Below are 26,529 nucleotides of genomic sequence, written 5' to 3'. Positions count from 1 at the left end.
TTTTTCTTTTTTTTTTTTTTTTTTTCAATGGGAGGTGTCGGGATGGGCGAAGTTTAGGCTTTTGATTGAAAACAAATCTACTCCGAAATCGATACTAAATACATAGTATACACCTGACGCTGTCATTGCATCCACATACTCCATAAACAACCCGCTAATAATGCTTTGCGAGATGCAATTATTCATTACCTGTGCGCTCTGTGGCACTCCGGAAACGACCCTATTCACTCTTCTGATGTGAGCGGATCTATGTAGATAACCGAATCTATGTTATTCGAACCCGTGACTTAATAGTAGTGGTTTGAAATATATTAGAAACAGAAGACCTGGTCCTCAAGCTTGCTAACGAGGTTGGCCTTCTTGTATCCGAGGGACTCGGTGGCCTTCTTCATGGCGCTGACCATGGGGGGAGGTCCGCAAATGAGAACCTTGATATCACCGGCCGGAGCAGGGAGTTTAGCCTGACAAAGAACTGATTAGCATCGCTTATCATAGAAGCTCGCATTGCCCCCAAGGGGGTCTTGAGAAAATTAGGAACAAAAGGTAAAACAAACCTTGATCATATCTGGAGTAACGAAGCCAACACCACCGTTCCATTTCTCTGGTGGGTTGTTAAGGACGTAGTAAATGCGGAAAGCGTCGTCTTCCTTGGCAAGCTGATCCAATTCCTCCTTGAGAAGAATGTCATCTGGGTTCACGTTGGCGAAGATAAGGTCGATCTGAGTAGTATCGTTGCCCCCATTTCGGGGCCTTCCCTTGATAATAGCCTTGATGACCTGGAGCATGGGAGTGATACCGGTACCACCAGCAATCATACCGATATGACGGACCATATTTGGAGTATAGACCATGGCACCCTTTGGTCCACGAACCTTCATTTTATCGCCAATGCGGAGGGTAGTCAAATGTTTGGAGATATTTCCTTGTGGGTATGACTTGACGAGAAGATCGAAGTAGCCCGCATCGTCATCAGAGGAGATGGGAGTGTAGGAGCGCACGATCTCCTTCGACTGACCAGGGATTGTGGCAGCAAGAGAAATGTGCTGGCCGATGGGAAGGCCGAGGATGTCGGTTGGTCTTGGGAGAGCGAAGCGGTAGATACAGACATTGTGGGAGACAATAGTCTTGTCTTTGAGGACAAAGTTTTGGAACTCCGTGGGATTTAAAACTTTTCGCGGCTCTATTTTATACAGCATTGCAATTAATACCGTGGAGAGGCGCAAACAACCAAGCATGAGACTCACTGTTACTGAATAATTTCCACGCTGAAAGGACAACAGCAAGAGCTGTCGCATACGCAATCCATTCCTTCTTGATGATTGTGGTACCGAAGATCAGTAGGGCGGACGGGATATACACCCCGTTAATATTCTCCTTTGACGTCCAAGAGCTGCGGGATAGTCAACAAATTAGTTGGGAGCTTTGGCTCTTTCGATCGTAGCTTGGCACGTACCTCATTTTGGCAGACCTCGTTTCAATTATTCGCGATTTTCCAGCTAGGGGAAAAAGGAATTGTGCGAAGTCGTTTCTTTAGTATTGTCGAGCGAGAGAGAGGGCAAACGGGTGTCGGGATGGCACTTCGAATCGGGACCAGAGCACCAATCTGGGAAAAATATTCCCCGTGCAGAGTGAACTGATTCCGAACTCGCAGCGGAACACGACGCCGCAAGCCGGATTATGTCAGCGCACCCGAGGCTCCTCGTGCGGGTTTTCCAGCCAACCACAGCGTACCTGACCGCCCTATCCACCTCACGTGAAGCTCAGGGCCGCAGATTCGGTGTGGAATGCGGGCGGACTCTGGACGCTTTTCGCCATCGCGGGGGCTGCTCACCTGGATCTAATTCCAGAGCTGATTGATCCCAAAGCTTTTTTGGGAAAAATTGTCTGCGGCTGGGTGGGGAGGATGCCCAAGGTCCCGACGGATCCGGAATCCGCCCCGGCTCCCTTTCAACTGACGGCGCTCGATCGAGAGATCCTCTCGCAAACAGACGAAGAATATATTTCCCATGACTGGGAGAATCTGAAAGATATAATAGGTTTACCCTTTCCTCAGTTTCTATCAGCCGCCAACAATTTCAACACCTCTTGTCAAGAAGTGCTCCGCAAAGAAATGGACTGCTTGCTAACCACTCCCGCACCTCTCTGGGGACAGCAACCAACTCCCTCCATTTGTTCAAACGGAAGCCCTCTGACTTGGCCAATTACATATCCTGGTCAACTGCCATAAAGTCCCTCTACGGCACCATCACCAATTACATTTGCCTTGAGCGTCTCCGATGGCCTCTCAACCTGGACCCTGCCACACAGTGCGTCGATCCGACGCCCTTCGCTGATTCACGCGACTACCGAATCCTCCGGAATGACTGGCCCTATGGCGTCACGCCCGATATATCGCATCTAGTTGTATGGGTCAAGAATGCAATACCCGTGGATGAACAGACTGGCGGTGATCTTACACCCGAGTCGCGTACGTCGATCGACGAATTTGTGCACAGAACGTTCGTAGTACGATTGGAGGAGGAGTTTCCAGACGCAAAAGCAAGGGTGATGTGGTTTAAGAACTGGACAGCGCTGCAAAGCGTAAGATCCCTTGAACATATACACGTGCTCGTGCGTGGTGTTCCGGATGAGATTATTTTTGAATGGACAGGAGAGCCGGCCCGCAAACTCAGCGATCCTACAGTTGGTTTGGAGAATGCGCCCATCCCTACGCCAGTCGTTTAGATTTACCTGCATTATTTCTTGTCGATCGAATGCATGTAAAACCGCGCAGTGTTACAAATTAGATATTGTATATTACACATATGACTGCAAACTTGAAAGAAACCCAATCCATCATCATTGCAATCGTCAAGGAGTCGCCCTGATGAACGCCTGTGCCCCCTTCAACTCCCAGCAAAGAGAAGATGATAATAGTGGGATCGAAGATGCCGACCATCATATTTAGGTCTTTTGTTCTTCCACAAACTTTAACGCTTCCTCTCTTGACACTACATCAATGGTGCTGGCCTTGTTGCGGAAACTGACACCGTAGCACTTTTCGGCAACATGGAGCATCTCTGGTCTAAACGTGGTACAGATGAATTGACCGTTTGTTTCTTCCGAAATTGACTTAAGCATTTGCGCCACAGCGGTACGATACTGTGCATCGAGGTTGGCGTCGATTTCGTCGAATAGATAAAACGGAGCAGGGTCACATGCTTGGATTGCGAAGACAAGCGCAAGGGCACACAGACCTAGTACGTGACATATTAGTCTACTTCGATACAGGATACATGTATATATGAATTTATACATACTCTTCTGACCGCCGCTGAGTTGCTGAATTCGCTGTTGCTCATCATGTTTGCTATTGAAACTGACACTGATCCCGACACCCACATAGTTCTCGACACTACGACGTGCTTCTTCCTCGTCAGAATCAATATCATCATCCTGCCGATTGGTAGGGTCCGTTTTCCTCTGGATAATAAGCCGGCCCCGTCCAGCAGGAACCAACTTTTCAAATATTTTGGCAAACTCGCGGGATACCTGTTTAAACGTTCGCTCAATTGCCTCGTCTTTTCTCTGGTCTAAGATCATGATCAACTCGTCAATCGATTTATGCGACGCATCCAATTCTTCTCGTCGCTTCATCAGCGTCTCTCTCTGTTTTGTGAAGTTGTTGTACTGCTCGAAGGCTTTCTTGTTGACATGAGAGTATTTTTTCAACGCTTCATTTACCTTGTGCAATCGTTTCACGACGGTATTGGAGTCGGCATTCTTAAATTTGGTGAAGGCTTCATCAGGTAGCACACCCAAGGCACGGATATTAGCACTGCATTCGGTCGCTTGCTTTGTTAGCGCCGCCTTCTTTTGCATGCTCTTCTCCATTCGCCGTTGATGCCTCTCAATTGACTTGGAAAGCTCATCAAGTTCCCGTCTGATTTCCGCCTTACGTTGTTCAAGTTGGGATGCCTCATTATTCTTCTCTTCGATGGAGTCTTCTAATTGCTCTAGTCGACGATTGAGCTTCTCCAATTCTTTGTTCTGCTTTTTAATCTGACGCTGGCTTTCCTTCAAATTTCCTTGAATTGTATCATCACCCCCATCGAGATAATGGCCTATTAGCTGGTCAAGCCTAGGATGGAGGTTTTCTCGCAATTCAACTTCTAGAATCGACTTTCGCGTTTCTATCTCACTGCGCTTACTCGATAACTCCGAGTGCTGGCGTCGAAGATCCTGAACCGCAGAACTCAAGTTTTCAAGGCGAGCCTCTTCATCGTTGGTTAAGGCCTTTTCGAATGGTGTAGATAATTCCTCTTCATGTGCGTTAACTTGATCAGTCAAGGCATTCACGTTCGCCTCGATATTCTTAAGCGCGCGACGTTTCGCTTCGAGGGTATCCGCCTTATTATGAAGAAGGTCCCGTTTACTTTTGATCTCCTGACGCAAAGGTGCGTTGCTACCTTGAATCTGCTGCCTTCTTTGCTCAAGCTTTTGTAATTCACCAACAGCCCTTGTGATTAGCTGGTCCATCTTATCAAGCTCGCGACGGATTTCAGCGCCCCGATTTCCCTTCGCTTCTAATTCGTCACGCCACTTCGTCAGAGTCTTCATTGCATCAAGGCGTGACACACGAGAATCGTGGAAACCACCCGTCAGTGCACCCCGCTTATCCGACCTATCGCCTTCTGGAGTGATGGCATTGACGCCATGGCTGCGTGCATATTGAGATGCAACTTGAAGGTTCGGACAAATAATTGTGCGCCCAAAAACCTGTTGGAAAGCCTTCTCATATTTTGAGTCATATTGGAGCTTTTCGATCATAGGAATGGTGTCACTAGCCCTTGGGAGGTTGGCAGGCCGAGGTTTTAGGCGATTCAAAGGCATGAACGTTACTCGGCCAGACTTCTCCTTCTGTAATATCTCCAATACCTTCGTAGCTGTATCGTCAGTGTCCACAACATAATGGAAAAGACTATGTCCAGCAGTAACTTCGACAGCGGTACGATATCTATCGCTGACTTCAAATAACTCCGCCATCGTTCCATATACACCATCAAGGTTATATTGTCGCTTTATTCGACGTACTGCAGCGATGCCGCGGCTTGTGTTATGATCCATCATGTGCGAAAGATTCCTCTCCGCACGATCCACTTCCTGAGAAGCATTGGACAAGATCGAGTCAAGTTTAGCCTCCTCTCTCCAAAGTTCTCTGTTTAGTCGTTAGAAACATGGTATCATTCTGAGTATGTATGTATGTCTAGGGTTCATACTTTCTTTGGTCCATCAGGCTATCCCTTTCATCTTTCGCCCGCTGGACTTCTTGCTCCATAGATTGCATAGCGTCGCCTCGTCCATCGAATTGCTTTCGGAGCTTCTCGGTCTCAGGCTCTATAAGTGCGATTTCGTTCTCCAAATCGGTTATTTCCTCGGCTGTTTGCATGCGAACGGCTTTCACGGTTGAGAGCGAAGTATAAGTATCTTGAATTTCTTTCTGTAGCCATTTATCTCTCTCCGATTTGTTTCTGAACCTGGAGATTCGGCCTTGTTTAGCATAGAGCCTCTGGCGAGTTGTCTCGGCCTCGGTCAATTTCGCTTTGGATACTTCTTCTTCTTCCTTAAGTGCATTGAATTGAGGTGTAAGCTTGTTAAGTTCCGCCTCGCGCTCTTTAATGGCATTTTGCACGGTGCTCAGCTCTGTTTCACGGCGAGCTTTGGCTTGTTGAGCAGCTGATTGCCCCTCCGCAAGGGATTTCCCTTGTAACTCGGCCTGGGCGAGGACTCGAGAAGCATCGCGCCTGTCGTCCTCCAATTGCGTCCTTTCCACTTTAAGAAGCTCTATCTGTTGCTTCCGCTCTGCAATCTCAGCGTCGATCTGAGCAATATCATTCTCGCCTTGGATGAATTTATTGCGGTTCGCATCTGTATCTTCGACACCAGTCTGTCTTTGATTCTCAATATTCTCGAGTGCAGCGGCGATTTCCGCCTGTTCTCGAGAGTAGATAGTATATTCGAGGCACCTTCTTTCTCTATCCTTCTCTTGAAAGTTCTTTAGTTCATCTTTTTCCTCCTCCAACTCTCCTAGACGTTCGTTGATATAATCTAACAATTCGTCGATCTTGGCAATTTTGTTATTTGTTTCATTCATAATCTTCAAGGACTCTGCACGACGCGCTTCATAAACCTGAGTACCGGCAACTTCTTTTAGCAAAACCAAACGTTCCGAGTCTTTCATATTCGTCAATGTTGTGACGCGACCTTGGGGGACGATGTAATACGGATTCGAACGAGAAAAACCGGCCGACTCCAACAAGTTCATCACATCCGCCTTGGTAGCATTCTTGCGATCCAGCGTGTATTCATCTTTCTTCAACCCAATAGTACGGCGTAGGATTAACTCATTCTTTCCGGTCGGGAAACGTTCATCGGAGTTATCAAAAATAATCTCAACATAGGCCGACATTACGGCAGACCCAGATCCTTCCTATTTAATATAAGTAACGTATCAATTTACATTCGCGACAGCACGTACGTGCAGTAAGGCCTGGCGCTCCTCTCTGCCCATATGGGTGTAGGCGTCGCTGAGGACAAACCGGATCGCGGCAAAGAAATTACTCTTTCCCGATCCGTTGCGCCCGACGATCACATTATGCTTCGGCGAAAAAGGCTCGATGACGGTCTGGTCCTTGTAGCTATAATCGAGTAAGGCGTCAGCAAAAAAGTACGGGGCGATGGCGTAGAGCAGCATATCCCACCTCTTAAAGCCCTGGATGATAATCTGCTTCACGAACATTTCGGCGATCTTGCAGAGAGATGTATGCAAAATCAAGTGCAATGACACCTCATTACCATGAAATACGCGTCATTCGAGCTTGATAGATAGGGAATGCCAACAACAAGGTTCGCAGTTGTGCCTGGGATTGCGACTCTAATTCAGCAACGCGTCTGGGCTCATTCGATAGCCAGGCCTTCTGACGCGTTCCAGATTCGGAAACTAGGGTTAACCGACCTCGCGGATATCGGCGAAACTATTTCACCGAAATATAAAACTCTACGTCACACAGCAATATTTCTCGAGGGGCAATGGGCAGCAAGGTCAAGCTATCAGTCTTTTTCTACGTTTAGAGGTTGACCTAGCGTTTGCGCTTTGAGGAATATCTTTTGTTATGGCTTCGACAGAGGCGACAATCCCGCAGGAATCTGCTCCCCCCGATCGTGTTGTCGTGCTGGACCAAAATTTTGATACCCCGCCAAAAGAGATTCTTCCCGAAGGTGCAAACGAGAAAAACTCAGAGGAAGGGCTTGGGGAAGAAGGAGACGAGTACTACGATGATATATTTGCAGATGATCTCGATGATGAAGACTTTTTCTCTTCAAATCCTGCCGATTACACAAAATCATATAACCGTCAACGTCGGCTAAACGAAGTAGTCGCAGACCCGAATGCCCCAAAATCGTCCTATCCAAAGAGTAATCCACAAAAGCCAACTGTCAATACTCATGCGAAGATTGATGATCAGATATCTGCGCTTTCACGCCATGCGACGAAACTACGGCTCGACGATATCCAGTCTGGCCTTGGAGGTCGCGCCTCCAAAGGCGCAGAGAAAAGTGACAGAGCGACATCAGAACAGGTGTTAGATCCGAGGACAAGAATGTTGCTATTACAGATGATCAATAGGAATGTTATATCTGAAGTCAACGGATGTCTTTCCACGGGTAAAGAAGCCAATGTTTATCATGCCGTTTCTTATCCTGATGCCGATGAGGGAGCGCCTGTACAACGTGCCATCAAAGTCTATAAGACAAGCATTCTAGTGTTCAAGGATCGAGACAAGTACGTAACCGGTGAATTCAGATTTAGACAGGGATACAACAAGTCAAACAACCGGGCAATGGTGAAAGTTTGGGCAGAGAAAGAAATGCGAAATCTCAAGCGCATATACGCAGCTGGAATTCCTTGTCCAGAGCCTGTGTACTTGAGATTACACGTGCTGGCAATGGGTTTCCTTGGGAATTCAAAGGGTCTCCCTGCTCCTCGTCTAAAAGACGTGGAACTGGAGGATGAAGCCCGATGGCGAAGCCTTTATATGGAACTAGTTGGATATATGAGAACCATGTATCAGGACTGTCGGCTGGTTCATGCCGACTTGAGTGAATACAACGTCCTTTACCACAAACACAAATTATACATTATCGACGTCAGCCAGAGCGTCGAGCATGATCACCCTCGAAGTTTGGAATTCCTCCGCATGGATATCAAGAACGTTAGTGACTTTTTTAGGCGGAAAGGAGTTGACACAGTGCCTGAACGTACTCTTTTCGAGTTTATCATTTCATCGGAAGGCCCTCGCATGTTGAACGGGTCCAATGAACCGATGATAGATGCTCTAGAAAAGCTCTTTGCTACGAGATCGGACTCTCAAGATGCAGACAATGCCGAGCTCGATACCGCCGTATTCCGACAACAATACATCCCCCAAACACTTGAGCAGGTGTATGATGTAGAACGTGATGTTGAAAAACTCCAGGCGGGAGAAGGGGAGGACCTCGTGTACCGCGACCTGCTAGCAAATCGCGGCAAAGTTCGGACAACAGACGAGCAGACGTCGGCAGCCATTGAAGAAGGCTCGGACGAGTCAGGAGGCGTTTCAGTCTCTGAAGGAGAATCTGAAGCCGAGGGAGAAGCGGGATCACTTGATCCGTTTGCTAAGAAGGCACCTCGTGGAAAACGGTTTGAAGATAAGGAGGCGAAAAGGGACCACAAGCGACAGGTTAAGGAGGAGAAGCGTGAACAGCGGGCGAAAAAGATTCCAAAGCATATCAAAAAGAAGCTCATCAATGCTACAAAGAGGAAATAGCAGAGCTGAACAATTCCCATAATGCTCAAAGTTACATATGCTAGGCATATGAGAAAGATGTTTTCCCTGATTGTTGGACACAGCCATACAATAATTTAATACATGGAAATCAGTTTTCATAAAAGCATATGTGATTGACAAGCTATATGAACCCAGATCCCCTGTCCTCAGGCAGGCCAGTTGCACAAGCATTCAACCAGACTGATGAATCGCAGTTCCTTTTATTTTATAGAAATCTGACTCAATTCACAAGACCATAAATCCCCTTGTAAACCAAACGCCTGGAAGCACCGCCATGTAACAACCATGATAGTAAACCACTCTTGTCAAGACACTTCTTCACTTTTTGTTTTTAGTATATATTCTACTCGCTTCTAATTGAAATATAGCACTCTGCTCCCCGAACCATCAATGTTGCGTTCGTATAGAGTTAGCTTCGGGTATGCCGAGTATTAGAATTGCGGTATTCATCTGGTCCTATTTGGAATGGACCTCAATGTAGGGTCAAATTTGCCAGGCTCTCGATCCTCTTGAAGTTTTTCTTTTGAGCTATAATCACTATGCGAATGCCTATGGAAGCGAAAACTTTAGCATATGGAGATTGGGACAAATTGAAGATACAATAGGTCGAAACAGTCATCTTACTTTCTGTAGCAAAAGAAGGCACAGAGAGCCCGCTTTATCCGGCTAAGAATTCTTTTTCCTTTGGACTTGTGTCGGTCTCTGATACCATTTGTTTGTTGGCTGAGAGAAGGGCGATCAGGAGGAAGCAATGCCTCATGGGGTGTATCCATGTTTTTTCATTTTTTGAGGGTTAGTTTATTTGTTAGCGATCGCAGCTATGTTTAGGTTCAAAATATGACAAGCAAGACCTTATAACAGTCTCTTTTTTGGAGGGTGTCAAAGTTTGACATGGTTGATGACTTCATCCACATCCAATTGACGTCCCTCTAATCAGTGTGAAAGTTTAGGTATGGCTAAAGCAAGGCTGGGAGTCTCCGAAGTAGTATTAGAGTTGGTCCCATGCAGCAACGTGTTTGCCTCTCTGCCTGTCACCGCGGCTTTGCTCGCGAATCTGCCGATGCCGACACCTACACCTATCCAATGCACAGAGCGAGTGCATGTCTGTAGTCGGTTTTCGCTCGGAGCACGGATGACTTACACAGCCACGAATGGTGAAAACCAAATCCCCCTTGGCTACCAATGCTTTGCCAGGATGTCGAGGCTGGTCATGGGTGTGGACACGGGTCTGGCTAAGATCCCGAGCTGATGCATTTTCCTCCAAGCCAGACGGGGATTGAGTGCTTATGATGTAGCCTCATAACCTGTCATGTCCTTGAAAGGTTACAAGGAGCACCTGGGCACTCTTATCTTAACTGAATTTCTTCTCTGACTCCTTGGCTTGCTATCACGAGAAGAGTAAGTCGCACAAGGGCTCCATAACCTCCCAAGCGGATACTGGCCGCAAACCGCATCGGCTTCCTATATAGTTTGACATCCCGCCGCGTTGCATATGTATATACACGGCTACAACCCAAGGGCTGGCTCTACTCCGCTTCTATGCCACGCTCACCTTTTTGCGGCTCTGAAAATCCTAACCCGCACAAATAGTCAAAGCTCTGCAAAACCAAGTAATTCAGTATACACTCAGGTCCTTGGGGGCACTTATAGTGTTTCGATTGACAAACAAAATGGCTGTTGCTGGATATGCGGCAATGCCTACATGTTAAATGAAATGGAGGATGGTTAGTAGACGATGGGCTAATGCATGTCGTGTTCCTGGTTGACATTAACAAACAGGGGAAGCCCTGCCAATGCATTTAAGGATGGCGCTGAAGCAGAGATTTGACTGTAAGCTTTGATTTTGTAGACGGAGGCGAATTTGGCGTCACGATATATGGCCGTGCTTCCTCCGGCTGCCACCGCTGAACCAACCACGGAAAGAAAGGAACATATCTCTAACGGGCTCACCGCGCCGAACCGAGAGGCTGTTTAGAATAGTCTTGAAGTGCAAAGTAGAGGGCGGAGGAAAATCTCTCGGATGTTGAGTCGCATTATCCGCTTTGGGCACAATTATGCCGGATAGTTACCGTTATTCCGCTTTTATTTTGTAGGTATGTTTCCGATGATCCCAGGGCTTAACTTAGGCGGCACACCCACACGAAGTACGGAGTAGCAAGGAAGAGGAAGATTAGAAATCACCGCAGGTATTACATATTGTCGAATCGCGCATGATACGTACTAAGTGCTCATCCTATAACTTTCGGAGCCTAGATCTTTTGTCATAATCAGTGGAAACCTCAAGCATATGCACATTTTCGACTTCAATCATGTAGGTAAAGTACCGTAGCCAAGCGTTTAACACCGTATGGATGCACTGCATCGATGTACATACATACATAAACTGGTGGTCGTGTGCGCATCACCGGAGGGTGTGGGAGGGCCGGGGTCGAACTGAGCCTACACTGGGTCTGGTACATCAAAAGGCCGAGCGAGTCCCCGACCTCAAACCAGGTACACTGGTTAACGGGGCATGGAGTATCAAAATAACGGAGAGGAGACTTAGATGATCTCGCAACCACGGAAGCGCAAAGATGCAAGGCTGCACAACTGCGCCATGGCCAAGCAAATCGTTGCAGATGTGCTCCGTAGGTGGTAGAGGAGGTCGATTTCATGATGGAATCTGATCTTCACGAGCCAGATATCTGCAACCGGAGAAAATTCGGTGTTCCAGGACGACGAGTCCAATTCTCAGGCCTAGCTTAAAACATGACTCCATCAACATGCAACCGGCAAAAACTCGGTGTTCCAGGGCCTCAGCGGCAAGGTTAAAGCATTAGTTTGTTAATTAGAAGTCAAACTTCGTGAGCCGCAGAAAGAGGTGGCATTTCAGCATCACCTGAGTAATGTCAGTGTTAGCGGCGGTAGACCGGTCCGGCATCTTGACTAACAAGGCTATGCGGGAGTTACATTCGTCATTCCTATCCGGGCTACATGAACGGCCAGGGGAGTGTGAGTTAGTTAATTCTTAAAATAGCTTGGACCCTGGCGGGAGCTAACCTGTCAACGAAGGTTTCGATGAACAAAATGTTTGACTCTTTCAGAGGCGCAACCCACTCTCATCTAAGCTGTTCCGGATTCCCGAGAGAATGACAAGAAATCTGTCATAGAAGAAGCATCTCTCAGACTCGCTTGGGATGGTAGTTTCATTCGAAGAGTCGAGGTTGGGTTAAGGGTTGGCGATGGTCATGGCGTTGGCGCTGGTCGAAGTCGCGCTGTCGAATCACAGCGCCAGAACCCACAGTGGGTGAGACTCTGCAAACTTCAACCCCTGTCGCAGATTCAACGCCATATCCAACAGCAGGACCACTCAATCCTAGTCTCACGATGCGTCTCGGCTGTGTGCATCCCCCAATCAGCGGCTCGAAATGAACGACCTTGACCACGAATGGAATGGCACTACAAGGAACTGCTGCAAACCAGTGGCCCTGCGAAGCCTGCAGTGGCTGGGACTTCTCTCTGGCCTTGTCATCGGCAATTATACCCGTCGTTTGAGTGGAGCTGCATGGAGCGCGCGGACAGGCGATTATCCTATAATTCACCTGCCCATCGCCGCCGCTTCGTGACTTTGACAGTCTGAGATCATGATGGTGAGGCGCTCGACGTCTTACCAGTGCGAAATAGCTTCACCCTCATGCCCACGGATCTCACACAAAGGTTCAATTTGTAATCGCTGATTGAGACTCAGACAGTATGTTTTCTGGGTAGGATTTCACTTACCCTTCCCCTTTTTGCTCTCGTTTTCTCGATGGACTTGGTGGCGTCTTGTGTACTTTTATCTTGGTGTTTACATTCCACTTTGCTGTTGAACGAGGGTTCTGGATGAACGGTACTCACCAGAATCCAATGGTTGGCGATTGCGGTACTTCGAGTGGAAATTTATGCGCCTTACTCGCCAGCTGGGCCTAACGATAATAATCAGAGATCTCAAAGCCTTCTCGCCGCTGGCCGGTCAATAGCATTAATGACGGTATTTCTCGAGTTCGGATCAAGAGCGACGAAGTTTTCTACAGACTCTCCCTGGGCAATAGCCCACTGCCCGGTGGATGTCCATGATGCGGGCCATCGCGACATTCATCAACGTTGTTCATTTACTAGGAATCATCCGACCTGTGGTCTCGACGGATATTCCAGGCCATAACCTCCTCTATCGCGCGCCGTCCCTCGAAGCTAGTGTTCGACAGAATGCCTTCGATCGAGCTTCTCTGTCTTCGCACTTGGTGCGAAGGGCGCCATCGCCTCAGCAGATGGGGCCACCGTCAACGCCACCACTAAACGAGCAACAATTCAACGAAACTGCTACCACAGCCTGTCTCGATGCGTTGGATAGTGTGCAATCTGTTGTGAACCCTTCTGGCATGGCCGCATGTTACAATATCCCGTTTTTCAATGCTACGACGGGGACTTTCGCTGCCGATATCAGGCTCTATCAAGTCTCTCCGCCGTCGGACGGTTTCGCAGGAGTGCCGACGTCACAATATACACTAGAGATGATGATACCGGCGGCAACAGTCTCTTCTCCAGATCGGTTAGCATCGAATCAGTCAACGGGACCGAACAGTCCTCTACTCCTACAGGATTTCAGGCATATAGGACAGCTGGATCCTCGTCTTCAAATTGATAAGCTAACAACGTATGTTTCACCAACTATCTCAACCTAATTGATCATGATACAGCGTCTTCCTAACATCTCTACAGGGGAGACCTCCGCTTCCTCCTAATTCCAAATATAACAATAACTGCTCGATCCGCCTCGAACGGCTCCTTCGTCACTGCCCTATCCTCCGACACTCTATCCTATGTTTCCGGCTATTTAATGAACGAAGATCGCTCTCCGAACAATATCACGTTTCCAGATGCCGCCGCTAAAGTACCCGAGATTGTTGCAGCTGCCACCAAATTCGTTATTCCAGGGACTGCTATAGAAATTTTTCCTATCGGGCTAATAGTGACCGCAATATGGACAGGGCTTTTCTTCTTAACCGTGGGCCTGGGAACGCTGGGGCGAATGCAGTTCCGGGATCACTTTCAGGGCAGGGTACAGATGGATGCTGCGAGGAAGCGCGGACGCCTGTTTTCAAGGTCTTAAAATTGATTGGCAGTTTGATTGGAAGTGTTGAGGCTTGTGACATGGGTTGTACACTATGAATTGATGCTGATACATGATGGTTTATGTTTTACTCTTTTTTTGAACATATGTATTTGTTTACAGTTTCTTTGTTGTTCTTTTGTTTCCTTTTTCTTTTTTTTTTATTTACTTTATTTTTTACTAGTATGTTATTTGAGACTTTGATATCCACCAAATTTATCTTCTTTATCATTTCATAGTGTCATGTCCGAATTGAGCCATAATAATACAATTCATGATGAACTTACAAGGCAACTAGCATAATATGCAGCTGCGATACTTCCTAGCCCTTCTTTGAGCCTTCAATAGCCCCAATGACAATTGCCGAAAGAATAAGCGCAGCCAAAAAGCACCATGCTGATAACTTCATACACTTTTTCGACTCGTCCCAGTTCTGAGCCGCTTCATCACCACGATTGCGATGATGGGGGACACCACCAAGCGCTCCTCCCCTTCCCTCTCCAAAGTGTGGACCATGCCCTACCCAATGTGAATGGACCGCAGAACCACCGAATACCTGACCATGGCCGACACTCGGAGCAGGATTAGAAACACCAGTTGGTCCTCGCACAGTATCAAGGTCGTTCAACGGATCATTAAGGGCTGGACCGCCAGCCCCTCTGCCAGTGCTTCTTCTTGAACCTAGAGCCGTACTACCACGACGAGAACCTACCCGGCTTTGAGGTGGTATTGAATGAACCTGGGATCCCGCATGGACACTTGCCGGACCTGCTGGATTAGTAACATAGCTTGGTGGAGCCCGACTGACAAACGAGCCCGGCGCAGCTGTTGCTGGCGGCATTGGTAACGGCTGGGCTGCTGATGGCAACGTAATGCTCGGAGGGGCACCGCCCGATGCGAGGCTTGATGGACCACGAGGTTGGAATGGGCCAGGGGGTACTTCATGTTGGTTATGGGCTGATAGGACTTGTAGCGGTAAGGATTGACTTGCTGAATCACTGCCAGATAGATAGCTTAATGGGCTGCGGCTTCGGAAGGAGCCTTGCGATGGAGGCCGGCCTCGTGATGAGGATCTATGGCTCATTGAACAAGGTCGTAGGTGAGAATGGAAGTGCTGGAGGAGGTAGGGTTGACACAAGGGTTTGAATTTGTCCTCTTTCAGCAATCTATGGAATGTGGGAGTTGTTGCGAAAAATGTTTTGAAGCACGCAGAGATATAACTAAGGGGTTGGGTTCTGAAAATGACCGCCATGATCAAAAGCTGAATAAATGCAACTTAGGAATATTTTTCTATGCAAGAAGTAACGAATCAGTTAATGGGTATGCATTCATGGATCCTAAAGCTGATCAGGACTGCTCTTCACAAAGCTGTCTTGACTGCATGGTATCATCAATGTACCAAGTTTCAAAAGTATCCAAGTGTATATAGTGTGAAACAATGCCAGATCAGCTTCACAACTACTGCAAATTCAATAAAAATCTAAAATCAGATAAAGACAAAAATAGTAGTGCGCTGGGCCCAGGATTGTACTGTGCGTACAATCTTTTAAAAGGTTTCTTACCGTAGGGAACAAAAACGACAAGAATTAAAGATTTAGCACATCAAAACAGATTCAAGGAAAGGCACCTATGGGTTTGCGATAGAGACCATAGGAGAACTGCCCTGGGAGACTACATGATATTAAACTGGATGAGAAACATTAGCATCTCTCCAGCCTTAAAACTTATGTAGTGGGCTGCATAGACACAGATTCCATCTTTGTTTTGAATATCTGGACAGACTCCCCAGAACTGGAGTGCATCAGAAGAGAATGAATGACAAAAAACAGAAAAATATTATAAGGCTCCGACATGCGAGAATGGCTTTCCAACCATAGTTTGCCAAACCCTGTTAGACATGGCTGGCATCACGTCGAACAGTTGATAAGTATGGAACCACATGTAGACAGCTTGCTTTGGCAAATGTTGAGAAGTGGATATCATCCAGGTGGGCACTGTTGTCGTTCACAGTTGAATCGTCTAGCGGCCATTATTCAAGAATGGGATTGCTGATGAACGTCTTTGAACAGGCCGAGGCACGAAGATTAGCGCAACGCCAAGTCCCCCCGGCCTGGAACGCCAGTCGGGCGACCAAATCCCAGAAGCACGCTGCAATTCTCACTTTTGCTTCCTTATGGTAGCTTTGTCCTGTTGGGCGACAGTGATGTTGAGGGTAGAAAGCCTTAGAACATGGTACTTTAAAAGAAGATAAACATCCAACGGTCAACCACCGCAGGGGCCACAAAAAGTTTTACAGGCCCAACACAAGCTCTATGAGCTATGTAACTTCGTCTCTCACACGTGTTGGGAAATTGAAGTCCGCCTGTATATAGGTATCATTATAAAATATGCCGGATTCGTATAATAAAATTAAGTAAATACATCTCGAGGCATATCTTTAATTCGTGCCACGAAAAAAATCTCCAAGTGGAGGACATAGCAAAGTTTGGTTTAGCACCTAAAACTATACATCCGCACTTCTGAATCCTCACTCCCTGTCGCAAGTCTGCTATCGCTCAAACCAATACATGTAACTGGCCCTGTATGTCCGGTAAAAGTCCTTTCACAGCGGCCTGTTCTAGGACACCAAACCTTGGTCATATGGTCTTGAGCACCGGAGACTATTCGGAGAGTATCCGCGCCAAGAGCCCAAACTCCTTCAATATGCCCGAAGAACGTCCTCAGGCATCGACCAGTCGGAACTTCCCAAAGACGGAGAGTCGAGTCAAGAGCGGCAGTGACCATGTATCGTGGAGGAGCTGGGCGATCCTTGGCGAATAGTGCGTCAAACGCGGGAGACATTGGTAGGGAAAACGGTGCAGAGAGAGACGTCTCCTCCGGGTCGTTGTGGTCATGATGGTGATGTTCATGTTCCAGCTCTGTGCTGGTTCCGGTAGAAGTAATACTCCGAGTATCATCGCCGTCGTGTTCTTCAAATTCAAATTCTCGCGGGAGGAGAACAACCTGTTGCACTTGACCCACATGGCCTGCGTAAGTGTGAATGCAGTTTCCGGTATCCAAATCCCACAGGCGCACGGTCAGGTCATCCGATGCAGTAAAGACTGTACGTGATAAAGAATCGATTTTCACCGAGTTAATCCAGTCAGCGTGGCCCCGCAAAATCCGTGTTGACTTGTCGTGGAAGTTCCAGATTTTGACTGTGTTGTCCATGGACCCTGATGCGAGCGTTGTGGCATCAAAATGGAGGCAGATAACCCCTCCATGATGACCGGTGTATGTGGATATGCATTCCCCAGTCCGCCAATTCCAAACTTTGATTGTACGATCAAGACTCCCGCTAATAAGCTTCGTGTCATCGAACTGCAAACATCGGATTCCAGATTGGTGGCCATGAAGTGTTCGCAGCTCCTCGCCGGTGTCCGTATCCCAAATCTTGATAGTTGTGTCGTATGAACCAGTAGCAAGAATATTATCCTCAAATTGCAGGCACATCACGCCGTTGCTATGACCCCTAAATATCTTCGTAGTGCATCTCCCATGCTTCCAATTGATACCGACCTTGAATCGGTCCCTGTAAACATCTTTCCAGGGACGGTATTGGGTCTTGAAATAGTCCTCATCAGCATCCATTGCCTCCGGAGTCGCGCTCTTTCTATCTGAATCTTTCCCAGTGGCGCGAAGTTGGATCTGCCGTCGTGAATCCCTTAGCCTCTTGCGATCCAGGATTGGAAGGCCCCATCCACACTTCTTGCATTTCCGATCAATATGCTGCTCACACATTCTGTGCCAGACAACGTCGTCATCCGCCAGATCACGCCAGCGACGAGAAACCTGTGCCGCTTTACATAGCGAGGCGGTATCAAGACAACATAGGATTTTGAATGATATCTCTGGTGGTAATGCTGTCAGGAAGTCGATTCGGATAAGGTCACGGACGCTAGCGGACAAGAACGAAAGCTGAGGGAAGCAGCATTGGGCAAGGATGCCTCGCAGCATCAAATTTCGGTGTTTCGAAGGAGCAGCCGAGAACAACGCCCAAAAGTGCGCAATGCTCCGCTGATCGTTTTGAGACAGGGTATGGAGCTCCTTAAGAATTCGAGTAACATATTAGCTTAGAAAAACTTGGTAACGCCAGCGGTATAAGGTAACTTACGCGTTGCATCTGATCCATAGTAATTTCATCCGCTTGTCGTCGACACTTTAAATCCGGCCGATGTCGATAACAATACCTGGAATTTGGGTTTCTTGAACTGCTTGGGGCCGCCAATGGCTCAAATTGATTCATAACAGCATGCTGGTCGCGTATATGCTTTGTGAGGAATGGGGCGATGCTCCTCTCGGGCAAGTCAAGTTGGGTATTCCCCGCGACTGAGACGTCGCTGACTGCGTGGTAATCGCGACTCTCTTGCGTCGGGTTACCGGGCGGCGATGGTCCAAACACAGACGCACTGGGTTCATGGTTGACCGAGAAGCCAATAGACAGGCGCCTGCGCTTTCGGGGTGATTCCTGGAAATCTCCCTTGGCGCAGGTGTCGAAAGTCGACTGCGAAGATGACTCTGGCGGCGAATTCGAAGCCATGGTGCCGAATGTGCTGTCAACAGAATGGAAAGAGACGATTTTCGCAAGGACGACAAACACGACGACGATGATGCCCTGAAGAGTGGAGCGTCGATTAAAGGGGGAAGGACAGAATCTCCGCGGTGATAATATCTCGCGTGGCCGGCCGGATCCAAGCTCTGGAACCCCCGAATCAGGAACAAATGAACGCCTCGAATAGCGGAGTTTGGTTGCCGTGGGATGCAGAATTTATATCTGCACGTAATCCATACTCGCGATCTCCCGTCTCTTAGCCTGAGGATGAGGCCATCGTGTCGTGATATTCACTCACTGTTTCATCTCCTCGTCACCCTTGATATTTTGCCCCCCTCGGCACCCGGAAGACTTTTGTTCAGGCCGTCGATCCGTCTCCACGCTAATGAGACCGCTAAGCCTTTCCTAGATTAGCGACTCCACACAACTGCCACCACACCGGCGGGTCACGCCGCCAATTCCCTACCACTAGTCCATATTTGGTAAGGTGCGTTCCCACTCCTGGTATCGCCGACCAGAAAACTCTGGGCCCACGTGACCTCGGCCGCCAAATTTCGACATTCGGCCTGCACATCGCATCATAGCGGCCCGGGTCCAATCACCAGCCACCGTTGTCAACGACATCCCTCCGCCCTCCTCGACTTCGTCAAGGGTTCGCTGCCATTCGTGCGTCTTGCGCTGAGGCGAAAGCTACTTGTCGCGGCCTGCTTCACTGATATCATCATCATCGCTTGTTATGCAGATTAAGGTAACGATGACACGATCCCAACTGTTATCTCAGCTCCTTTCACTCTTTGAGGCTTCGCTTTCCGCTGTCCAAATACCCTTTTACCGCCAATTGTATGTACTTCACCATCCTAGTTTTTCTGCATTTTCCTTGAGAGAGAGAGGGGGGGTCGTTGCACTTGGCATTGTTACCTTGTGGGCGAAATCCGCTCCAGGGGTAGATGTGTTCATTCCCTATTCTTGCTACTCGCAAACTCAAAGCCAAGCCTCGTGGCGTGTGGAATGAGGAGATGACGCGTTGCTAACAGGTGGACGATAGCTGCTGAAATGCATTTCCTTGCAGACTGGTGCATCTTCTGGGTCAGAATCATTGATTCCGCGGATTCCTAGAATTGATCAATGTCATCCTCCTCGATGTCCTCTTCGGGAGTCGACGGCCAATTTAGAGCCGCGTCCGTTGGTGACGAGGACCAGCAGCCCAATCTAGAAACCCTTGTTGCCCACTTGGTGGCTGCCAAACGGTCGCTCTCGTCAATCAACCATGTGTGGAGAGCCAATGAAATTGTCACTGCTGCTCGGGCTGCTTTGGAAGAGAGTGTCGTTCTCTCTGCCCGAACGGGGTTCCTCCATAGAGAACTCGAAGTTCAGCTACGCGTATTGTATCAGATCAAAGACGAGATTGGGCAGGTCGCGCATTATGGAAGAGAGGAGTTCTCTTCTACCCTCAAGCAGCTCGATGATGTAGATGAGAAACTCCAGCAAGCTCTAAATGTATTGCGCGAAACACCTGTTGAGGCCTCATTTCTTCCTGCAGGAGAAGAGCCCAAGACCCTGCACGATTTCGTTGACGAAAAAGCAGTGCAAGATTTGCAAACAGTGTTGAAGGATGCAATCGACAACACAAACTCTGCTCAAGCTGATCTAGATTCATCAAATAACGCATTTGACGAAGACCTAGACTCGATTCAACGAAAGATGAGCAGATACCGTGTTTCTACGAACCTCTTGTCTTCTTCATCCAAATTGTCCTCGTCGGCACAACCACGCGCCAACATCCCTTCTCCAGCTATCATCCCAGAATTATTACACTCGCTTGAGTCGCATGCACAGGAGATGGCAGACTTGCTGGAATCCTTGGTCCACCATTTTGACCTTTGTGCGACGGCCGTTAAGCATACAGAAGGTGGCGGAGCAGCCGCTTTGCGAATCACAGGCGAGCTCCCGAGCGGGTTGGCCGTTGGTGTTAGACTCGGCGAAGGCGAAGACCAAGACAGCCCCAATGCTCCGCCCGAACCGTTAACAGAATCAGAATACCAAGAAATGCTAAGTGTTATTGTCAAGGATGCTACCGAAGCTGAGGACGTTGTCCTTGAAATCCAAGATCGTATCACAGAGATGGAGAATATTCTAGTCCAAATTTTCACCGAACGGGACCTTCTCGCTCAATCCTGCGCCGGAGCGGTAGACAGTGTCCAGCATTTAGACCATTTTTTCAAAAACAAACTATCGAGCTACATCTCCCAATCCCAAGTCTTTACAAGTGTTTGGAAAGAGCAACGAGGGCGTATGCAGGCCGGTATGACTGACCTGTCGGACCTCCGAACCATGTATGTTGGTTTCTTGGATGCGTATGATGACCTCATCCTTGAAGTCGCTCGGCGAAAGTCAGTCCGACTTGCAGTTGAGAGAGTCCTTCATGAAGCAAGGGTGAAATTAGACAAGCTGTACGAAGACGACGTTCGCCATCGGGAAGCCTTTCGGGTTGAACAAGGTGATTTTCTACCTTCCGATATCTGGCCGGGCCTTGGTCGGGCCCCCATGAGGGTTGAGTTCAAAAGAATTTTTGATAGTAAGTCAGATATAGAAACGGGTGCGCCCAAAGAAATGCTTACTAGCGACGGTGAATGTGCCCAAAGCTACTCCGAAGGACCAAAACGTACATCATCTACTCGCGTAGAAGATAGTCAACACCAACGAGAGCCCGAACGCACAGAGCCCGGTAGCGATAGCATTCCGGATCTCCCCAAGTACCTTATTGAAAGGGCACTTGTCCGGAGAAAGGCCAAAATCAAGGCAAACCGCTTACCAGCAACACAGCAAGTAAAATAATCGAAAGTCGGTCAGAATCAATCGCTGTGTCCTTTTGTACTATACCCAAAATTCCGGGTGGAAATAATTAGATTTTATTTTGCAGCTCCATGATTGGACATAATAAAAGCAGGAAAAGTATGCCATTAACAGGGCTCATTGACAGCAAGGGCGTGCTAAGGAAATACTAGGCACCACTCATAACTCTCAGAGCTCTCTTTGGTCTTCATTTTCGCTTCACTCCCCATCCTTCATGAACATACAAACAATATGACTCTCAGAGCCTGTCACCAGCCCCTACATTTTCCGTTCCAGCTAAGTGGGAGCAGACAGTATGCAGCTGTAACCAAACCCGGAAAATCATCATTTGTAGCTCTGAAGTAAAAGAGTAAGCGAAAGTCTGGCGCGATCTAGGAGTAGATTAAGCTCCTAGATTCATCGACGTAGGGCTTCATCATCGAGGTTTGTGCCAATCCAACATTTCACCAATTAAGTCGCACAAGGCTATCCCTGCACCACTTGAAAACGTCCAGTTGCCATGGGGATGTAAACTGGCGGGGTAGTTCAACAGATATTCCCACCCATCGCAGACAATGCTGAGGCAATCTCCCGCCAGTTCAAAGGGCTGTCTCATCAATCTGAGAGGAAGAGTATTTAAGTCCACATATGCACCCTCCATCTGTGATCTCAATTAATTCTGCTTGTCTTTGAGAGAGTCTCACCTTATTATCAACCATGGCAGCAATTGCGCGACCTACATCCGATCTCCTTAAGTCCTGCTTAAGCGATAAGGTTGTGCTGGTGACTGGAGCAGCATCTGGGATCGGTATAGCTGTGGCCAAGCAATGGGCGGAACACGGAGCAAAAGTGATCCTTACCGATGTTGACAAGGGAAAACTCGAAGCTGCTACGCAAGGCATTGGTAGTGGCAGCGCCTGCTATGTGTGCAATGTGGCATCCTGGTCCGAGCAGGTGAAGCTGTTCGATGATATCAAGCGAAACCATGGAGTCCCGGATATAGTGGCCCTAAATGCGGGAATTGACCCGGAACTCGCTAAAATGCATGACCTCCCAGACGAAGAACGAAAAAGGGTGGGCAACACGGTCCTTCATAACTATTTAGCGGATGATTACTCCGAGCAGGACCAGCACATGCTTAAGCAGCCGGCGGATGACGTTTTTAATGTTAACTTCAAGGGAGTTGTGTACGGCATTAAGCTCGCGGTGCATCATATGAAGAAAGCAAAGAAAGCCGGGCGTATAATTGTCGTTGGTTCGGCAGCGAGTTACCTTGAATTCCCGGGTCAAGATCTATACGTCGCATCAAAGCACGCCGTTTTGGGCCTCGTCAGGTCTACGAGTTCACGCAAGGATGTCCGAGAGGCCGGGATCATCTTATCGATGGTAGGGCCTTGGTTGACTAAAACTGCGCTCGTAGAAAAGATTCGACAGGATCGGAAAGGAATGATGCCGGAAAGTTCCGCCGAGGATGTCGCTTGGGCGGTATCGTACCTAACGATAGCGTCTCGCGAGAACGCGAATGGGAGGTGTGTATGGGTTCGGGGTTCGGGAATTACAGAGGTTGAGGGGTCATACAGGAAGTGGCTGGCGGGATTGATAAAACTTTGAGCGTTAGGTTCGCTGTCAAGTTTAACGTAGTCGCGGTGGATATATCCATCTCACTTAGGTGACGAACTCCAATCAGCCCATATTTTGGCGACGACATTGAATCTTCGAAGGTATGGGCAATCTATTCGTCAAGTGTCAGTAGCACCACTAGCAGCCTTCCTAGGATGCGAACGGGTTGCGGCCTTATCTCAAGCAAACGAGGAAAAATTAAGGATAAGGATAGAAAATGAATTACTTTAGAAGTATCAAAAAAGCGTCCAATAAGCAGAAATGTTCGGAAGCGGTTTCCTTTGGCACGCGACGAGCACGGCACCAAGCGTAAACTCCAAGTTCCTTGAGGTTCGAAAAGTCCCAATCACCTTCCTCCCTAGCCCATACAAGAATATGGAGTGGGATTCAATGCAAAGTTTGATTGCTTGAGCTAAACATTCCGGTAGTCTTGTTAGAACCGCTTTCGGTAGGCCGAGATTTGAGTCTCGGACAGCATCCATTGTCTGCATCGGCAAGATGTCCGAAAAACTAACTTCCCTATTGCTGCACTATTTAGCCGATTCGGATACTGGAGAGATTTCCTATGAAGTAGCACAGGAAGTGATCGGGTGTGAAATAAAGCTCAGCGGCCAGTGTTCCCTTAGGGGTTACGAGCGTACTCGCTGCCGTACCGAGTTCTCAAACGGACGTGCTCCGAGACCCATCTTTGCTCCTGGAGAGCTTAACATGGGTAATGATTTCACTTCTCAGCCCGCAGACATACATAGCAACTGAGGGCAAAAGCTGTTCAGCGGGACAGATATAATAACAGATTAAGCATACCTAGCCGAACCAGGGGGCTAGGGCTTTCCGAGAATGTGCCGTCTGACAGTGCCACCCGGCTGATTCACATCCTTCTCCACGGAGACAGTCGAGTTCAAGCGTTTTCTTCGCATACGTTCATTCGACGAGAGACTAATAGCTTATTGGCCCGAGCGCTCTCCGAATATACACACCTGTCGGGCCCTGCTCTCGGGATGAAGAGAAACATCGATATCTCCCCAACTTGTGCTCAGATTGTAATACCGGTAACCTGATAGAACTGCTGAAACTGCCAGTTGCCGCCCCTGAAAAAAGGCTAGCGTCGTAACAACAATTAAGGAGAAGAACAATTTAACATAGCAGACTTGGACGAATTTTGACCTACAGCACCTTTAGCAGCTTCGCCTCAATCATTGCTCTGTCGAACTACCGAGATATTCATTCGGTGAAGTGTTCAGTCCCGAGATCCCACAAGTACGCATTTCTCCACTTTCCAACATGCCGGAAAGGTTTCAGCAAACTCCATCATGCCAAACAGGGAATGATGAGCACTTACAGGGTCTGTTCGAACTTCGATAGTTTTCCATGTTGGGTTGGGCTGGTGGTTGACGTGACCTGTTGAAACTCTAAAATAAGGTAGTTCACCACTAAACAAGCCACACCACTAAACAAGCCAAATTTTGCCAAATGCTCCATGCAACGAATTTATTAAATATCTCAACAACCAGATCTTTATTATTAAATAGCTATTAAATATTAAATAAATGTATTCTTTAAAGCATAGAAATTAGTATAGTTAGGAAAATAAATGGGTGGACAGCCTAATATTACAGCCAGAGCAAGAGATTCAGGGAGTAGATAGAAAAGAATTCAAAGAAATGTCAACAGTAGATTTCTTGACTAGAGAGTCTAATATCTTGCTAGAGATGCTTGTAGAGCTCTTATTTTCTCTTTTAAAAGATTGTATAGACTCTCTGTAATAAGATTCTTTAGTAGAGAAGTTCTTCTGACAGTACTTTAAAGCCAGTACTTGAAGTTCTGACTATTAGTATTTATTAGTATATTTAATCATCTGTTTTTTCTTCTCTGCTAGTTATAAAGTTTTCTTCTTCTTATAAGCAATATATTGTGTCTTTCTTTGTCTAGTATATTTAATTTTTTCAGTCTCTTATTACTTTCAGATCTTTTTATAAATATTCTTCTGTTTAATTTATTTTTTTTTAATATCTCTAGCAGCTTGCATTTTTTGAAGCTCTTATTAAAGTTTTATCTCTTATATTTAAGTAATTTTATCAGCTTTTTCAGTCTTTATTTTATTCAGACACTTGTGTGTCTTAAGAACTTTTATTAAAGACCAGAACTATACTTAACTAGAATTATCTCTATTAAATAAATCTAGAGACTTGTCTTGCTTGCAGCATTATTTCTTTATTACTAGAGTTAATCTTAGCTACTGATTCTTATATTCCAGCAGTTTATTATAAAGAGTAAACTACTTACTGGCTTGAATAATTTATTTAATACTCTGCAAATTTAGACTGTACTGAAGACATATACTTTTGATCTCTTGTCAGAGCTGATATATATTACTAGAAATAGAAGATTTAACTGATAGTATAGAAGCTTGAGTAGTTTTAAATCAGTATAGTTAATATTGAAAATTCAGAGAATTAATCTCAGTCTTTATAAAGTTAGTAAGTATATTTTTAACTGTTAAAGTCTTCTTTCAAGCCATATTAAATAATCTTCAGAAATTCCTTTTTGTTATTCAAATATAGCTTATTTCTTGATATAGTAGTACTTTCAGCTCATTAAAATATGTCTTGCTCAGTAGTTCAAAGATTCTAATATCAAGAGATTACAAACAGTGAATTGAATGCAGTAGAAGAATTATAAGAAGAATCTTTTTACAGTTAGCATATTCAATAAATTTCATATTTATATAAGAGGAATAGCCATCTAGTAAAAGCAGATATCTTTCTTAACTAGCTTGTTTCTTAGTATACTGATTAAAAATCTATTTCAACTACTCCAGTTCATATTTATTATTGCTCCAACTATTTGTTGAAGCTGCAAAATAGATCCATTTGCTTTTATTATAATCATCTAGTCATATATTCTAAAGATCTCACAATTCACTCTAGTAAATAAGAGCTAGAGATAGTGCAATTTCTTCAGCAGAGACTGAGCAGAGTAATAAGAGAAATTTCTAACTATTATTCTGAATGACAGCATTCTTTCCAGCTTGTAGAGCTTTAATAGAGACTAATTACTTTAAGATATAGCAGAAGTCTAGAAGAAATTCTTTTTTATTAAAGTTATAGATATTTGAGAGCTCAAAATTATATTGATTAATTTTCTGCTTCAACTATTTTATAAGTAATAGTTAAATAATTAGCCAGCATCAACAACTGCAATTGCAAGTAATTAAATAAATCATTAAATTATAAGTATATAGAAGTACTTAAAGTACTAATAGTTATCTGCTATCTATCTATTTTGATTAATTACTTTAAGATAAATATATTTAATCTTGTTATTATACTACTTGTAAAATTAATTAACTCAGTTAATCTTAATATTCTCTTCTGTCATCTCTTGTATAATATTTTATAGAATCTGAGATGTAATGACAAGGCCACAGCTAGAGAGCTTATTTATATAATTCAGAAGCTCTGTCTTCTGTATATCAGAGAGCTTTTTCTTAT

The 26,529-nt window shown here is 46.4% G+C and overlaps 10 protein-coding genes across 10 annotated transcripts; 5 read left to right on the top strand and 5 right to left on the bottom strand.

The window, feature by feature from the left end:
• Positions 1-43: 43 nt before the first annotated feature.
• CIMG_05279 (NADH-cytochrome b5 reductase 1) lies at positions 44-1,616 on the bottom strand. The gene is made up of 4 exons (XM_001245837.2): positions 1,454-1,616; positions 1,245-1,390; positions 555-1,180; positions 44-461 (listed from the first exon to the last, which is right to left on the bottom strand). Exons 1-4 carry the CDS (start codon positions 1,456-1,458, stop codon positions 312-314), a joined length of 927 nt encoding a protein of 308 aa, XP_001245838.1. The 5' UTR covers positions 1,459-1,616; the 3' UTR covers positions 44-311.
• A 139-nt stretch (positions 1,617-1,755) lies between these two features.
• CIMG_05278 (uncharacterized protein) lies at positions 1,756-2,854 on the top strand. Its single transcript, XM_001245836.2, has 2 exons — positions 1,756-2,036; positions 2,153-2,854. Exons 1-2 carry the CDS (start codon positions 1,904-1,906, stop codon positions 2,722-2,724), a joined length of 705 nt encoding a protein of 234 aa, XP_001245837.1. The 5' UTR covers positions 1,756-1,903; the 3' UTR covers positions 2,725-2,854.
• Positions 2,755-6,914, bottom strand: CIMG_05277 (chromosome segregation protein sudA). Its single transcript, XM_001245835.2, has 5 exons — positions 6,741-6,914; positions 6,518-6,677; positions 5,259-6,469; positions 3,300-5,197; positions 2,755-3,236 (listed from the first exon to the last, which is right to left on the bottom strand). The coding sequence occupies exons 1-5, from the start codon at positions 6,776-6,778 to the stop codon at positions 2,944-2,946; spliced, it is 3,600 nt and encodes a 1,199-aa protein (XP_001245836.1). The 5' UTR covers positions 6,779-6,914; the 3' UTR covers positions 2,755-2,943.
• Positions 6,915-7,100: 186 nt separating this feature from the next.
• Positions 7,101-9,066, top strand: CIMG_05276 (serine/threonine-protein kinase RIO1). Its single transcript, XM_001245834.2, has one exon. The coding sequence runs from the start codon at positions 7,152-7,154 to the stop codon at positions 8,844-8,846; it is 1,695 nt and encodes a 564-aa protein (XP_001245835.1). The 5' UTR covers positions 7,101-7,151; the 3' UTR covers positions 8,847-9,066.
• Positions 9,067-11,100: 2,034 nt separating this feature from the next.
• Positions 11,101-11,521, bottom strand: CIMG_11509 (uncharacterized protein; the record flags this gene model as incomplete). Its single annotated transcript, XM_012358482.1, has 2 exons — positions 11,101-11,223; positions 11,246-11,521. 2 exons carry the CDS (start codon positions 11,519-11,521, stop codon positions 11,101-11,103), a joined length of 399 nt encoding a protein of 132 aa, XP_012213905.1.
• A 937-nt stretch (positions 11,522-12,458) lies between these two features.
• Positions 12,459-14,253, top strand: CIMG_05274 (uncharacterized protein). Its single transcript, XM_001245832.2, has 2 exons — positions 12,459-13,539; positions 13,605-14,253. The coding sequence occupies exons 1-2, from the start codon at positions 12,953-12,955 to the stop codon at positions 13,993-13,995; spliced, it is 978 nt and encodes a 325-aa protein (XP_001245833.1). The 5' UTR covers positions 12,459-12,952; the 3' UTR covers positions 13,996-14,253.
• Positions 14,254-14,317: 64 nt separating this feature from the next.
• CIMG_05273 (uncharacterized protein) lies at positions 14,318-15,247 on the bottom strand (the record flags this gene model as incomplete). Its single annotated transcript, XM_001245831.1, has 1 exon — positions 14,318-15,247. One exon carries the CDS (start codon positions 15,245-15,247, stop codon positions 14,318-14,320), a length of 930 nt encoding a protein of 309 aa, XP_001245832.1.
• A 777-nt stretch (positions 15,248-16,024) lies between these two features.
• On the bottom strand, positions 16,025-18,896 carry CIMG_05271 (sulfur metabolite repression control protein). Its single transcript, XM_001245829.2, has 2 exons — positions 18,149-18,896; positions 16,025-18,081 (listed from the first exon to the last, which is right to left on the bottom strand). The coding sequence occupies exons 1-2, from the start codon at positions 18,572-18,574 to the stop codon at positions 16,486-16,488; spliced, it is 2,022 nt and encodes a 673-aa protein (XP_001245830.1). The 5' UTR covers positions 18,575-18,896; the 3' UTR covers positions 16,025-16,485.
• A 374-nt stretch (positions 18,897-19,270) lies between these two features.
• CIMG_05269 (kinase activator) lies at positions 19,271-21,683 on the top strand. Its single transcript, XM_001245827.2, has 2 exons — positions 19,271-19,426; positions 19,632-21,683. The coding sequence occupies exon 2, from the start codon at positions 19,712-19,714 to the stop codon at positions 21,419-21,421; it is 1,710 nt and encodes a 569-aa protein (XP_001245828.2). The 5' UTR covers positions 19,271-19,426; positions 19,632-19,711; the 3' UTR covers positions 21,422-21,683.
• A 353-nt stretch (positions 21,684-22,036) lies between these two features.
• Positions 22,037-23,710, top strand: CIMG_11508 (dehydrogenase). Its single transcript, XM_001245826.2, has 3 exons — positions 22,037-23,139; positions 23,193-23,368; positions 23,467-23,710. The coding sequence occupies exon 1, from the start codon at positions 22,136-22,138 to the stop codon at positions 23,027-23,029; it is 894 nt and encodes a 297-aa protein (XP_001245827.2). The 5' UTR covers positions 22,037-22,135; the 3' UTR covers positions 23,030-23,139; positions 23,193-23,368; positions 23,467-23,710.
• The last annotated feature ends 2,819 nt before the right edge of the window (positions 23,711-26,529 follow it).

The sequence above is a fragment of the Coccidioides immitis genome (assembly GCF_000149335.2).
Source record: "Coccidioides immitis RS genomic scaffold supercont3.4, whole genome shotgun sequence".
NCBI lineage: Eukaryota > Fungi > Ascomycota > Eurotiomycetes > Onygenales > Onygenaceae > Coccidioides > Coccidioides immitis.
The sequence above is the reverse complement of the archived record's forward strand: the minus strand, read 5'-3'. Positions and strand labels throughout refer to the sequence as shown.